Source organism: Trematomus bernacchii, unplaced genomic scaffold (assembly GCF_902827165.1).
Source record: "Trematomus bernacchii unplaced genomic scaffold, fTreBer1.1, whole genome shotgun sequence".
In the NCBI taxonomy this organism is placed as follows: Eukaryota; Metazoa; Chordata; class Actinopteri; order Perciformes; family Nototheniidae; genus Trematomus; species Trematomus bernacchii.
In genome coordinates, this window is record NW_022987513.1 from 2,572,746 (window position 1) to 2,588,765 (window position 16,020).

Genomic DNA, 16,020 nt, shown 5'->3' on the forward strand with positions numbered 1-16,020 from the left:
CAGTTGTTTTTTTACAGAAATGTTACAGTAGTAGCCACATTTAACCAAAGAAAGGGATTAAATACTGGGCATCCGAAGGATTTGACTGTTACACACCATGGCTTTTTGTGTGAGTGTTCTGTATGCACGTATACCTTATGACTGGGCTCCACACTGGTCTGTTCAAGAAAGCTAAATCAAATCAAAAGCAGCTTCTGCAGAAAACTGACACAATAGTCCAGACTGTCAGTTGGATTTTCATTCTACTCATTTCACCAACACAATGGCTGCAGCGTGATCTAAAGTTGTCGCGCCTAGGCTCTGAAAAACAGAGCTGGGAACAGTATTGATTGGAGTCAGAATTATAGATCACCGTGTCTGAATGAGTGATGAAGCTGTCGCACTGTTGCTCTCACCTGACAAGCACACACATTCAAAACCCTCAATCTCAATGCTGCACTAACATTATGTTTAACAACCGTAGTGAACATACACAAAAATATATATTTTGAATTAGCTGGGAAATACATTATTTATGTGCTGTGGTTGACAGCACAACATATACATTATATATTTGAGAGGAATTGAACAATCCAGTCAGAAACCAGCCTTCAGGAACTCAGGAGATTTTAATTTTTAGGAAACAGAAAAATACATAGTTTAGGTGAGGTAACAGAAATTACTTTTACATTTTCAGTGAATGAAATGTATTATATTTTTGGTTTCTGGCATCTGAAATGTAAAACAGCAGGACTAATAACACAGACAAAGACATTAAATGTAAACCATCATACTTTATGACTGTACTTTATGTACAGTATACGATTGTAAGGCTGTTAAATGCCAGTTGAGCATCAGCACATCTACTCATCACATCCTCAGCCGTCTACACACTGAGCCTCAGCTGATATTAATGCTCTCAATGTGATACTGAAAATAATCCCTAATGTATGTATGCCGTGCTTTTTCTCCTGAAAGTACTGGGAGACACCACTGAGGGGCAGCAGAATTACACGCCTGCATATTGTTTTTCACCGTAATGCTCAGACTATTATATTTATGGTGAAAAACCCTATTGTTTGTAATAAACCGAAAGTACACTTATTGTCCTACAAAGTGTCCAGTTATGGGCTGTCAACAGATGCTTTATGGGAAGTAAATGTGTCTTTGATGTGATGGATCACCACATAATTACACGTGAAATGTTGAGATTAATATTATTAGGTAAAATCATTGTTCCACAAATACATTAATACAAAAAAATGCAATAACACAGTGAAAACAAGTCATATAACAATTCAGTTTATTTTATTTATTTTCCAGACAGACACATCAATTTCTGGACCACAGTAGAGGATGGAAACCTTTCACAGACATTTTTTGTCAATATTATTATTTGAAAATACAAATATAAAATTAGACTTTCCACATTTGATATGTGAGAGACCCCCATCCATTATTATTATTATTATCATTATTTTTTTTAAGTATATTTTACAACAGGGCTTAAGCAAGCCATATGATAACCTGAAAGATGCTTTCAGATGTCAGTCAAGTCTGTCTGTCTCTCACCATAAAAAGTCGGTTAACATAAAAAAAGGGGCAAGTGTTAGGAATGGGCAGACAGCAGTGAAGAGAGCTCTGTGCTCAGCCTGCACACACATGGAAGCACAGCAGAGCCTCACACTGCCGTCCATGCAGTCTGAAGAGCTTCCAGGCTCCCCTCTAGGCCATGCGGTCTGCTCCAAACTCGACAACACGCCACGGGTGAACTCTCGTGTCGGTGAACAGAAGCTAATAATGCCTACATGAGCCCGGGTGTAGCTGTGTAACGAATATTCTGTATACAGCTGAGGTCTCCAGTCTAATATTCTTCAGACAAGGTCAAATGCGTGAGAATTGCAAATATATACTCATCTATACACTTATATATTGCAATTGTTTGTATATATTTAGCGATGAGCGTGAGATGGCAATGGTTTGAACTGAAAGGGAAATTCACCCTGAAACACAAGAGTAAAGTAAAACTTGTGATATTTCTGTCACCTTGAAGTTTGTGAAGGTTTTTATGTTTTGGAACAAGAGAGTCACTGTGACAGTATCTATCAGAGATAAGGGCACACTGTTTGGTTTGAACCATCAGCACCACTGTGAATAAGCCTTTTTGGGTCTACATGCTCAAGATCGTTCAATGAGGCTTTAAAGTAATTAATTGGAAATAGAGCCGAGCCTGAAACCGTCTGATGTCCCAGCTTCTTATCCATGAAGCAGATTCAAATCCGACAGAAATCTCAAAAGTGTTTTGTGTGGTTTTCAGGGTGGGCTTTTCCCCCCCGGCGGATGGGATCAATAGTTTGGCCATTGCCTAGCACTTGCCTCAAGATTCAAGTTTAAATGGATACGGTAGTACACTACAAATGTCAACTCCTTCCAGGTTGACTTTTTTTCTTTTTTTGATTTCTTTTTTTTTTTCTTAAACCAAGACCCCTCCCCTCTCCCCAAATGGATACGCTAGTCTACTAAGATGTGTAACATTCATCAGCTGTAAACTGCTGTCAGTTTGAGATTCAAATGAAATGACAGCAACAGAGCCATGCTACCTTAAAGTCCACGCTACAGGATCACAAAACAATAGGAGCTTGTGTGAGGGGAACACCAGCCATTTCAAGTCAGAAAGGCTTTTACTGTCTTAGGGGCTGCAACCGTGACAACAACTCAAGTATCTTGTTGCACTGTTCTTTGTTTTTCCAGATGAAATGGCAGCACAATTGGAACCAACAGCAGCTCCTAATGAGCTCCTTGTAGGTGGTATGAGTTAGAGTTTATTATTTGATAAAATACTTATAAACAGGGACATTGCTGCAAACGTAGAGGAACACTTTCTTTTGTCTTGTCTATAAAACGTAACTAGTACACATGAATGATAGATTCTAATATGTTCATTGTTTTTCTACAGTTGAGATATCTTTGAAATATAAATGTGGAAATGAGGTGAAAACTAGATTGAATACTCAGAATGTTATTACATTATTTTGTACGCTTTATTTGTTTACTTTATTGTCAGATGTGATCAATTACTTTTACAATATAATATCTGAAATGGATATATTTCAAATATAATTTGACGTTTGTTTGGGGGATAATCTCTCTCTATTTCTACACAATGTCCTGTATACTTGCTGAATTCATTGGAATAATAATGGCACTAACAGAGCTGCCATTACTGAACATCCAAATGTAATTTGACAGTCTACTGGGTGAGAGAAATGAATAAACACTAATGTTATTAATTATTGTAACAGTACTCAATTTTAAGACCCCATGAGGTGAAATAAAAAATAAAACGGTCATTAAACCTAAATGATGTTTAATTGAAATGATACTAATAGAAATAATAACGCACACAGCGTGAGGCTTTATAATAGCTCATTTTTTGGTAGAAATTCTGCTTGTGGAAATCTGTGAATTCTGGACATCCTTTGAGTATTTGGAGGAATTTTCAGCAGAGATTAACGTTTGAATTGATTATCTTCTGAAATATGAATTGAACCATCTATTAATCCGCCTTAAGAGTGATACACACTCATCCTGTTACAGCTGCAGAATAATATCTGTTTAATGGAGTCTTTCGCAGGATGTGTCTGACATTTTTATAGCAATGCCTCTATAATATCAATATGTTGGATCATTGATAACGCATTCAAATGATTTAGTTATTATTAAAGTCTTTGAGAGAATTAAGAGTTCAGTGCGAACAGTAAAATATATAACGGGTCATTTAAACAGCACGATGACTGTATATATGATTTTTCTTTGACATCAAATCTTGATAATAGCTTGTGTCCCTCTTAAAAACAAAGAAAAAAACAACAGTTTTGCATATCTAGCGTTAGCATTTAAGGTAGTATGGCACACCCCTTTTAAAACATTCAAGGGTGGGGATCCAAATAATGCCTCGTGTACAACTCCATCTTACAGCAACTGTTTCTCTATTGTTCATCCATGAGAGCTTTGGTTAGCTGAAACCATGTGAGAGTGGCAAAAAGCAACACAAAAAAAGATACAATGAACCTCTATCAAAAAGAATTGTCTGCAAATATCAGAATAACATGATCATTTAGAGAAAGGTCTATCTTGACTGGTCCTAAATCCACTATTCACTACGAGTATTATATTAATGAGTCCTATATAACATCTACTTTGTAATTACAGGAGATAGAAAAAGAGCGCGAGAGGGAGAGGGATAAATATGAGAGAAAGGAGAGGTAGAGAAAAGGGAGAACAACAAAGACCACTACACTGGTATCAAAGACAGCACTCTGTTTACAAGGTAACTGTGGTTTCTTTACACACTAATGAATTACATGAATGATCAACAAAAGAAGTAGGATCTCTGAAGGATGGGGAATGGAAAGAGAGAAAGCAATGGATGCACAGTACATTTTAATAGTATATTACAATTATTCATATATAAACCACAAAGTATCAATAAAACTCTGATTAAACTTGAAATCAGCAAAGAAGCATCTTTCTTTTTTTTATAGTTTCGTATTTTCTTTTACATTTGAACATTACAAGTTTTTTTTTTTCTCCGTTAAATGATGACTTGATCACACCTCCGTATCATTAACTTTAGAAGTATCCAGCATATTTCTTTACCTGGTTGTTTTGAAATAAAAGACAAAGAAGTGGGTCAAATGAAAAAGGACAAAAACACACCCGCAGCAGGTCAAGTATTTCACACCATTCGTTTCATTAATGATTTAAAAACCAGATATTTATATCATTATTAAATGTTTGTCATAAGTAAAATCATTAAGCACACATACTGTGTAAAACCTGGTGCAGTGCGAATAATTCAGTGTCGTTTTTTTAACCCTGTATAAATATCTTTAGATGGGTCTAATATACAAAGAGATCCACTGCAACAAATCTACTTCCCAAGCTGTTTCCTCAAAACTCTGAAGTGTTAGTCTAGCACATGAACCCAAGAAGTCCTTCATACTATCCCAAAGCACAAGGCCGTTCTCTTTTAAAAAGCCGACATATACATGTGCAAATAGGAAACTGGCCTGTACTCTTACTACTCACAGTGCATCGATTTCTCGCTTTATTACCTTTCAGTGTTTTATTTTGCCACTAGAATAACTTCAACCTGCCAATGGTTCCACGATTGAACTCACAAAGGCTGAGGTATGGTATCAAAATGTTTACTTTCCTAATTCGCTCATAAAAGAACCGATTCAGAGAACAAGCGGCACATAGAGGCTCTCAGCACAGAGCTCAAGGTATTGTGTTCCTAAAAAATAAAAAATAAATCAGGAACAAGCAGGATGAAACAAACGATAGAAACAACAGACAAGTTCCTCTCAAGAGTATAAAAGTGTCAGGATGCACAGAGCACTGTCCAATGCCTGTTCAAGTTCTAATCTTCACATCTAAGTACAGTGTGCTTTGGATTTTTTTTCTGTCTCTCTCTTTGAAATGATACTGATATCTGAGCAGTGAGATACCAATCAGGCTCTTTTTTTTATTTCTTAAAACTGCGTTGACTTAGCTCGCCGTTTGTGAATTTGCTGGTATGACACTTGTAAAATGATTCGGTATTTACAGAGCAAGCGTGTTCTGTTCGTCTCCGGGGTCTTTTATACCGTCTTCCAGCAGAAGAAAAAAAGTATAATAATAATAACTGTTTACAGCTTTTTTCTTCTATTCACACGCTATAACATGTTTCTTTTGACACACCATCACAAAAATATGCTATTCTCTCACTGAGTCGGTTATATGCAGTGACTGGAATAATATGTACAGCTACATTTCTTTTTCTCAAGTTTGAATTCACAATGTAGTTATATGAAATTTGTTATAGCATATATATATATATATTTCTAAACAACAAAAACAACACTTATAAAAAAGGACCATAAAAATATTGGAGTCCTCTTTGTATTGCCCAAAAATAGGTAATTATGGTTAACAATGAGACATCACAAGAAATAAAACAGCTACTGAGATTTATTACTTAGATACCCTCTTAAAATGTTCCTTAAAACTTAATTTTTTTTTCTCTCTTCACACCGAGCTTCTTTTTTATGCGGAAAGACTGATTTCAACAATCTTTCCCCTTCACACTACGAAGATGAAGACGTGACTTTCAGATATTCTTGGCTATGACCCCCTTTACTTCAAACGAAACCCCTTTTACACAAATATACTATAAGATTAAATAAAATGACACAAAATTAAGGTTAAAAATGACTCTCTAAAAACGAAGGAAAACAAAGCGCTAACAGAGGGAGGGAATTGGTGAATGAAATCCACGTGACACATCATACCAAACCAGGTCGTAAAGTTATAGGAGGTTTGGATTATAGTACAGCAGTTGTTATTTTTCTGAGATGACTAACGTTTTTCTTTTCTTCTTCATAAGGTTCAGACCTTCCTTCTTTTTGCCAGGGTGACGCTGTAGTGCTCGAAGTTGGTTAGCATCACCTGCACACAAAGCCAATTAGAAACTCCGTCCTGTCTTTCCCGGGCCACCAGATATACTCTGCTGGGCGATAGAGAAAGAAGAAGGGATGGCAACATCATTAGAAACCCTTAATGACAGCAATCTGTACTCACCAATATGAATTCCAAATAAAATAATGTGGCTCAATAGCATGAATAAAATGTCACAATCTAAAGTCTTTACTTCTAAGCAGGGTTGGGTCAGATTTCTTTGAAATGTATTCTGTTACTGCAGATACTATTACTGGTAATAAGATATGTTATCAATTACATTTTTTAACATGTAATCCGAATGCTTTTGGATTATTTCAAAATCAAACCTTAAAATATGCAGTGTCTTTTTGCACCTGGGTGAAAATAGCTACACCACAGCTATATGGCTATTTACACCCACCCAGCACCAAACATAGCACTATTTACACTCTGGGTGTACATTGCATTGTTGTCACCCGGGTACATATGGCATTATGACTATAGACACCCGGGTACATATGGCATTATGACTATAGACACCCGGGTACATATGGCATTATGACTATAGACACCCGGGTACATATGGCATTATGACTATAGACACCCGGGTACATATGGCATTATGACTATAGACACCCAGGTACATATGGCATTATGACTATAGACACCCAGGTACATATGGCATTATGACTATAGACACCCAGGTACATATGGCATTATGACTATAGACACCCGGGTACATATGGCATTATGACTATAGACACCCAGGTACATATGGCATTATGACTATAGACACCCGGGTACATATGGCATTATGACTATAGACACCCGGGTACATATGGCATTATGACTATAGACACCCAGGTACATATGGCATTATGACTATAGACACCCAGGTACATATGGCATTATGACTATAGACACCCGGGTACATATAGCATTATGACTATAGACACCCGGGTACATATGGCATTATGACTATAGACACCCAGGTACATATGGCATTATGACTATAGACACCCAGGTACATATGGCATTATGACTATAGACACCCGGGTACATATGGCATTATGACTATAGACACCCGGGTACATATGGCATTATGACTATAGACACCCAGGTACATATGGCATTATGACTATAGACACCCGGGTACATATGGCATTATGACTATAGACACCCAGGTACATATGGCATTATGACTATAGACACCCAGGTACATATGGCATTATGACTATAGACACCCGGGTACATATGGCATTATGACTATAGACACCCGGGTACATATGGCATTATGACTATAGACACCCGGGTACATATGGCATTATGACTATAGACACCCGGGTACATATGGCATTATGACTATAGACACCCGGGTACATATGGCATTATGACTATAGACACCCAGGTACATATAGCATTATGACTATAGACACCCGGGTACATATGGCATTATGACTATAGACACCCGGGTACATATGGCATTATGACTATAGACACCCGGGTACATATGGCATTATGACTATAGACACCCGGGTACATATGGCATTATGACTATAGACACCCAGGTACATATAGCATTATGACTATAGACACCCCGGGTACATATGGCATTATGACTATAGACACCCGGGTACATATGGCATTATGACTATAGACACCCGGGTACATATGGCATTATGACTATAGACACCCAGGTACATATGGCATTATGACTATAGACACCCAGGTACATATGGCATTATGACTATAGACACCCGGGTACATATAGCATTATGACTATAGACACCCGGGTACATATGGCATTATGACTATAGACACCCAGGTACATATGACATTATGACTATAGACACCCGGGTACATATGGCATTATGACTATAGACACCCGGGTACATATGGCATTATGACTATAGACACCCGGGTACATATGGCATTATGACTATAGACACCCGGGTACATATGGCATTATGACTATAGACACCCGGGTACATATGGCATTATGACTATAGACACCCGGGTACATATGGCATTATGACTATAGACACCAAGGTGCCAATAGCATCTACCTCAAACATATTGCACCTTATGCATCTGGTTTGATTATAGTTACTTATTTTTTATGTAATCGGATTACGTAATCTCTTACTACCCAACCCTGCTTCTAGGTTACATCACAATAATGTTCACACCCTGTTGAGGCTTGTTAAAGTTGTCATGCTTAGTGAGAAATTAAACAACATATGTGTGCATACATGAGTTTAACACACACATCATATCCACAAAGAATAGCTGAAAGCAGACGAACAGCCCGACACATTTGGATGCACTACAGTACAGGTGAGGGGCAATGGCATAGGCTTAGCATAGAGATGAATTACAGGGGCAAAATAAACATGATGAAACTGAAGTATTCGGTAATCATAGACATTTATTGCCTGGTTAAAATGTATTGATTAACCGCCGTTGACTTGTTAGTTAAAGTTTTGGATTTATGTGTGATCTGTCCTTTAAAATATGTGCACAGATTTTTTATGGACAAATAAAAAAATGTTAAAAATAAGAAAAACAGGTAGTGTGTGTGACTGAAGTATAAACTTCCCACAGCAAGGCATACAAACTATTGTATTGCTCAATCAATGCTGATCTTAATCTCCTGAAGTGTATGTGAGCCTTCCGTCACACTGGCACTTTAACTACCAGCTGTTTTTCACGTTGAGGGAGGTGTAAACAGGGAATGATGTGATGAACATGTATTAGAGAGAGACTTGAAAGGAAATGCACAGTAAATAAAATGCAATACCTCTGATGAGATGGCAACCGGCCACCTGTTCAATGGTATCCATTTGTAAAAGCTGTCGCAATCAACGGGCCCTAAAAGTGTACAGTTAGTGCTTTTGTCAGTATGCATTTCAAGGAGAGAAAAAGTGAGAATCATTTCAATAATGTGAACGCTTTGATTCAGTTTGATCATGTTCAGCAGCAAAGCAGGATTGTCACACATGTTATACACTTTATATTATTGTAATGGGAAACTGCAACATTAAAACAGGATGTAGGACCCATTAAAGATGGTTAGAAATACTATAAGAAGTAAATGATCTCCAAGTTACTTTGAATCCCCTAAGCCAACATATTTCTCACGTTACAATAAAATTAAAGCAATAAAAGAGATAATAAAACACAAGATCCTCATTCATGCTAACATATACAGCTGATTGATTCTGAAAGGCTGCACTGAATAGGATGGTGAACAGCCCTCAGGATGATAAGTGTGTTTGTGTGTATTGAACGCTCTTCATTGTGTGGCTCAGCTATCAGGAGGCAGTGCATTTTTGCAGAAATCCTCGTGCTGAAAAGAGAAGCTTCTTCGACGCCTAGTATCCGTCTTTATCGCTTCAATCAACTAATTGCACTCTAATTGTCTTGCATAAAAAACTGTTAAGTTCATTACTGCTTCTTCACAGTGGCTGTTTTGATATTGGCTAAAGGGATTAATAGAATCACTGGAGCGTGAGAGCGGGCGAGAAATCAGCGACTCTGAAGTCACCCATGAGGCTGTGACATATGATCTGATGTATTCAGGTTAATAGCATACTCGGTCAAAAAAAGAAGTATAAAGCACATTTTAGTTCTGAATCATTTCCCTTTTGAATGTTCTGAATAGAGAGATCATCTCCCTGAGAGGGGGGAGTCAGGGGGCCCGCACCCCCCTCTGCTTTACTGCACTCTGCCTGATTCACTGGGTGATTCTGAAGTGGTGATTTAGTACGTGGCATCATTCTGTAGGGGGAATCACTAAACCTGGCATGGTGGAATACACTTTATTCTACGCTCATTTGTGATATACATGAGCCTATTCGACTCTTTTGAAGAACATATGATATACATTTCTGTTCGGAGTTTATTGTATTTGTTGCGTTTTATTTGAAATGTTCTGACTCAGCAAGTGTTACAACAAATAGAAAATATTGGAAACAAATCGCCTCATTTCCATCTGTAAACTATCTGCTAGTAAATCTGCTTGGAAAATGAGCCAGCCTGGTGTTTCATAACAAATATTTAGCTTCCTACGCTGAGACCAACAGATTATGGCAGATAGCCAGTGGACCTAAAACCATTAATAAGAGGGGCTTTGCTTAGGAAGCAAAAAGCCAACTCTTTTTTTCTCTGTTAAGCTCGGTTTTTCTTTGGATACCATAAATCAATTAAACACATTTGCTCAAATGAGCTGGTTTATCTTTGTAGTAGCCAGTGACACTACTATAATGAAAACATTTCTGCACACTCACTTTATCCTCTCTGAGCCCTGGCATTTAGTCCCATTGATTCTATGTACCGCACACTATTTCTCACATGAAACCACTGAGTAAGTGACAATTTACCACAGAAGCCATTAAATACAACTACCAGACAAAATCTAATAAAAAAACACCACAAACGCCAACTTGTACTTTGTGGTGACTATATAAGGAAATTAAAAATAATGATGTTGGCTCGAAAGATGTTCACCCTGCAGTGTACTAATGGGCTTGTTGTTATTCCACCTCAGTTAAGCCATGCATTCATTAGCTTCTTTCAGAAAAGCAGGTGTTATTCTCATAACCTATACTGTGTCACTCAGTTCAGTAAAACACTGCAAACATGCCCCGACAAGACTGGCAGCGAGACGAGGAGCTTAGCCCCGCCGCACCTTGCTAGGGGCCATCAAATTCATAATGCAGCGTTTTAGATGAATTATTCAGCGAGGTCCGACACAGGCAGAGTAAACACAGCGCTGATGGAGACTTTATTTGGGGAGATCGTCCCTTTGGTGACAACAATGTCCTGAACATAAGGTAGAATCTCAGGAAGACTCATTTAAGTTGACTTATTTAGACGCTAACATTTCAATGTCCGGATATGTGGTACACACTTTTAAGCCCCAGGACTAGTGCTACCAGGGGGCCATTGTGACTCATTGATGGTGACTCTGAGAGAGAATAAGATATACAAATCAGTCTTCATAGGATCATTATTTATTGACTATTTCTGTAAGCACGTCATATTGCATACATTATGTCATAAAATGCACTTATTACATGTTTTTATACTGTTTACAAGTGCTTAATAAGCTAGCTAGCTACTATTAAGAGTTTATTGGCATTGAGATGATCTCTCCATGAATTGGTGGTCTAATAAAAGAGAACCCTGTTTTTAAATTTTCTTTCCGAATAGTTTATAAAATAGGGCGTTACTATCTTTCAAGGAGGTGTCTTCTTTGTCACTGGGGCCTTTTAAACATTTCTGAATTGGCTTCTTTTTGATAACAGTGAGAGCAACATGTTTGATTTGAACCAGGTTGCTGCACACTATCTACATCTAGTCACATTGAGAACACCTCTGCTGGCCCTGCTAGTCTCTCACTCATGAGATGATGTAGCATTTTGCAGCTAACGGATCATACAGACATGTAGAGGTGCACCAGCACCTGGCTGAGCAGCTACACCTGGACAAGGACACGCAGAGACAAAACCTCCGTCCCTGTGACGGAGCGAACTCCAGCTCTGGGACAGATGGCTTTCTAAAAATAAAGGACATTTGTTCTGGGAAGGTGACACAGAGTTTGAAGTCAGGTGATTTGTGCAACAGCTAAGGGGAATAAACATTTGCATTTGACACGGATAACTTTGAGAGAGGAGACGGGGTTAACCCTGACGTACTAAATGCTTACGGAACCTGTGAACTCAATGGCATTAGATACCTCTCTGCAAAGAAACATGGTAACCCTTTCAATGACGCTCAGGACTCTAGTGCATTGAAAACATGCATATAAAGCCTCGTAAACACACTTTAAGTCTGCTTATAGCACTGTTTGATTATAGATACAGATATGAAACATGTTATAATGACTCACAAGGTCAAGTATCATAATACTTCATAAATGTTGGTCACTCACTGGCATTATAAGTTACTAAGGTTTACTAAAGTGGCCATTGTTTGCTTTCAATAAAAAAAACAAATATCATTACATTTATGGAAAAACACACAAAATGTAAAATGTTCACTTTACCTAAAACAAACAATGACCACTCTAAAGTAACTCATATTACAACTTTGATATTGAATGTATATTACACTATGATCCTTGCAGAAAAAGTGCCAGTGAGTGACCAGCAATTATGAAGTATTTGAACATTATAAGTCATTATAAAAAGCATGTGAACATTAAATGTAATATTAAAGTGTTTATAACTATAATTTTATAGTGCCAAAAGCAGATTATAACATATGTTTATAATGCATTATAGGCATGGGCATCATAGGAAGTGTAACCAACATAATTAAACCTCTAAAACTCTGCTGAATGCTTTGTACTTATCTGCATTTAAGATAGGTGTTAAGAGGCAGATGGTAGGTATTCTGATATGGAGGAGTTTACATTCCTACAGTGAGTATGCTCTACTCCTTAAGATAGAAAAGTGTAGAGTTACAGAGCATCACAGTCAGCGTGCTTTAGCTTAGTGTCTAGTGTTAGTGCTGGTATTCTGACACTGAGGAGGAAACCAAGCTGAAGGTGGGGTCAGTCAGACAGGAAGTCAGCAGACAGGAAGTGAGCAGAGTACTCACTGTGATGCTGGGGCCGAACCCGGAGCCGGGCTGGGGGCTGGCGGCGCTGATGTAGTTCCCCACAGCGGAGTCCTGGCTGTTCCCGTACAGATCGGCCACGGGCCCTGGGCTGTTGGGACCGGGGAAACCTCCGGGCCGGGACGGGTTGGCGCCTGCACACAAACACAGCGGGGGCGGCAGCTCAGAAACACAACAACCAGCTCTACAATCCTTACTCTATCACTCAAAAGGAAAAACCAAAAAAGAACACATGACTGGATTCATGTTTGTCTCAAAAGACTTTCGTATTGTTCATATTACAGATGCGGCTAATAAAACAATTTTCATAGCAACTGTCAAAATGTTGCAGGGCTAAGGTTTTAACATGATTTGAAATTAAGAATCCAGTATGATATTCTGCATATAATCTACATGCTGTGTGCATTATGCATTGGAGTAACATTCACTTTGTATTTTCATGCACACACAAAACAAGCACGCTGCTAGAGATTCTTCCACCATGCTAATAAACTAGTAAGGTTGCAGTGTCAATGTTGCCATGCATAATGTGAAGGAGTACTTGCAACACAGCATGAGCTGTTGAAGAGTAGCAGAGGATTATTATGTCACAGACTTTTACATTTAGGCACTTTGGAGCCAGACATTTGAAATACCTTATGCTTTCCTATACGACCTATGATTCATAGAACCTACTAAAAAATATTCTCCATATTTTTCGCTGTGCGCTTCAGTCTGCTGGTGTGACTTCAAGCATAAAGTGAGACAAGAGAAGGAGGCACAAGGGGGAAATATAAAAGCTTGACCCGACTTCATGTGCAGGTCCAAACTCAGAGGGGACAAAAAAGAAATACTGTACACGACTTACCACCTTTGCCCTGTGAGTAAGAGCAACTCAGACTAATAAAATGTCTTTTTTTAAATCGAGATGCCTACTAAAGGGCAGTGACACTGGCAAGGAAAAATAAATGCAGGGGAAAAAGAAAAATGCAGTGATCTCTTAACAGCAATCTCCTCTGCTGTCAGCATCACATAACCCTGCTTCACCCTTATTCAAACTGTGAAAAAAAAAAGGTATTAAAAAGAAAAATATTGCCACTGTAGAAAAAAGGCTCCATCTTGTGTGTGTATGAGCTCATGATGCCTGAGAGGAAGTCTTTGGAGAGCAAGTAAAGAAATAAAGATTGTAGTGTTGACGCACACGATCCTTGTCTCCATGTTTAACATATCAGCGCTCCATCTCTCAGAGCTGTATTAGCCATGTTAGGTCCATTAGAAGCACCTGAAAACATACTCCAGATATGGTGTAATGCACTCCAGAGGAATGAAGCCATCTCACTAAACACACACACTGCTGTTTAACTGTAAGGACTTTAAACAGGGAGCAGCTACTGCTCTTATCTCGCCTGCACAGCCTCCAGTAGGCTGGCTTATTATATAATTAGGGACGTTTTCTTTCTGTTAAAATGGCAATCCTCATGACTGATTTTTTTATTAAGAGTGTGGCTCACCCCTCTCCCTGTGGAACTGATTTTTCCATTTAAAAATGGAGCAATGGGAGCAAAACAATCTCAAGTGCAACGTGGGTCAGATTGTTGTTCAGAATAACACAGGCGAGTGTGTTTATAGTCATTTTGATTCTTTTTCTTTATAAGGAATGATAGTCTTTCTTGTGCTTCAGTTGTAGCGCAGATACATCTGAGTAAAAAGACAGAACATCTTGTGATGCTAGGGGCGGCTTCAACATGTGGAGAGAAAAATTGGATGAATGGATGAAGGTCTAATGTCTGACTCTTTGCACATTGTGCTTTGTTGCCTGTCTGTGTCTTCCAATCTATATTTGCTTCATTTCAATCCACATAAATGTCGAACTGTACAGATGGTGGCACTGTGCACCAGAAAAACATTTATCATTGTTATTTGCCTTCAAACTGCATTATATGCTATTCTCCCTTTCAGGCTAGCAATCTGTGGGGCACAATCTTCATCAGTGGACGGAGCGCTTAGAGAGGAGCAGGGCCGCTCGCCGTATCATTTCCACAGTAATGGCATGAGAAATGAAATATGGGTAATCCATGACCTAGGGCTGGTAATCATCATCATTGTAAGGCACCTCGTGTACACAGAAATCTATTACACTTCCTGAAAACCATATTCCTTATCTACTTAAAACAAACATGCGAATAAACAGTACCATTGTGATTCCTTTCACTATAATGCACTCTCTGATTTTCATATTATTGGGGTCAAGGTTGGCTACAAAAATAAAGTCTATTTCACAGACAACAGGAACATCGATCGGGTCGACTCTCAGGATTTAAAGCTGTCCTCTCAAGTGAGAAAAACCTGTGCTTTACCAACCAAGCAAACAAAACACAAGCCACGCAGCGACAGTCCAACACAGTGATTTACAGTAGCTAAGAAACCCAGCTGATCTGTACCCTTTCTTAACTATAATGTATAGAAAACATGTCGACACCAGGCCTCGATAATGGAGCATAGTGAGTGTGAAAAGAAAGTGTGTAGTGATGCTGTAGGAATTTAAACACTTCACACTGATCTATATAAACTGTGTGTGCAGTAGGGCTGGGCATTAATCCAATATGAGTCATATTGTGATTTAATCATATATTGAAATCTCCTGTTATACAAGAATGTTGTCTTAATCAAACTTCTGTCTTCATCTACTCTATGCATAGCTAGACACATATTTGTCCTTTATACCTTCACTTGAAACTGTTATAACGTGCTGTACTGTGATATTTAACGAAATATTCAATGACTCTTATTGTGATATACGTTTTGGGTTATATTGCCCAGCCCTTTAGTCTGTGTGTGTTACAATGAGCAGCTTTACAAGAAACCCTCACCCTCAGAAAAAGTCACATCTGCGTAGCTGTTTCTATACAACACGTCTTTGGTTTTTGCTATTTGCTGTGCTAACGTCTGTAGAAA

At 38.4% G+C, this 16,020-nt stretch overlaps 1 protein-coding gene across 9 annotated transcripts in view; it reads right to left on the reverse strand.

The window, feature by feature from the left end:
- Positions 1-1,265: 1,265 nt before the first annotated feature.
- The window catches only part of msi2b (musashi RNA-binding protein 2b), a 264,521-nt gene continuing 249,766 nt past the window's right edge, over positions 1,266-16,020 (reverse strand). For 7 of the 9 annotated variants that reach the window (XM_034152830.1, XM_034152854.1, XM_034152822.1 and 4 more), the window contains 3 exons: positions 13,069-13,220; positions 9,263-9,333; positions 1,266-6,529 (listed from right to left, as the gene is read on the reverse strand). In XM_034152830.1, the coding sequence (XP_034008721.1) occupies positions 9,292-9,333; positions 13,069-13,220 (194 nt within the window). In that variant the 3' untranslated portion in view covers positions 1,266-6,529; positions 9,263-9,291. Of the gene's footprint in view, positions 6,533-9,262; positions 9,334-13,068; positions 13,221-16,020 lie in introns of all 9 variants that reach the window. The other 2 variants (XM_034152805.1, XM_034152811.1) reach the window with 2 other exon arrangements.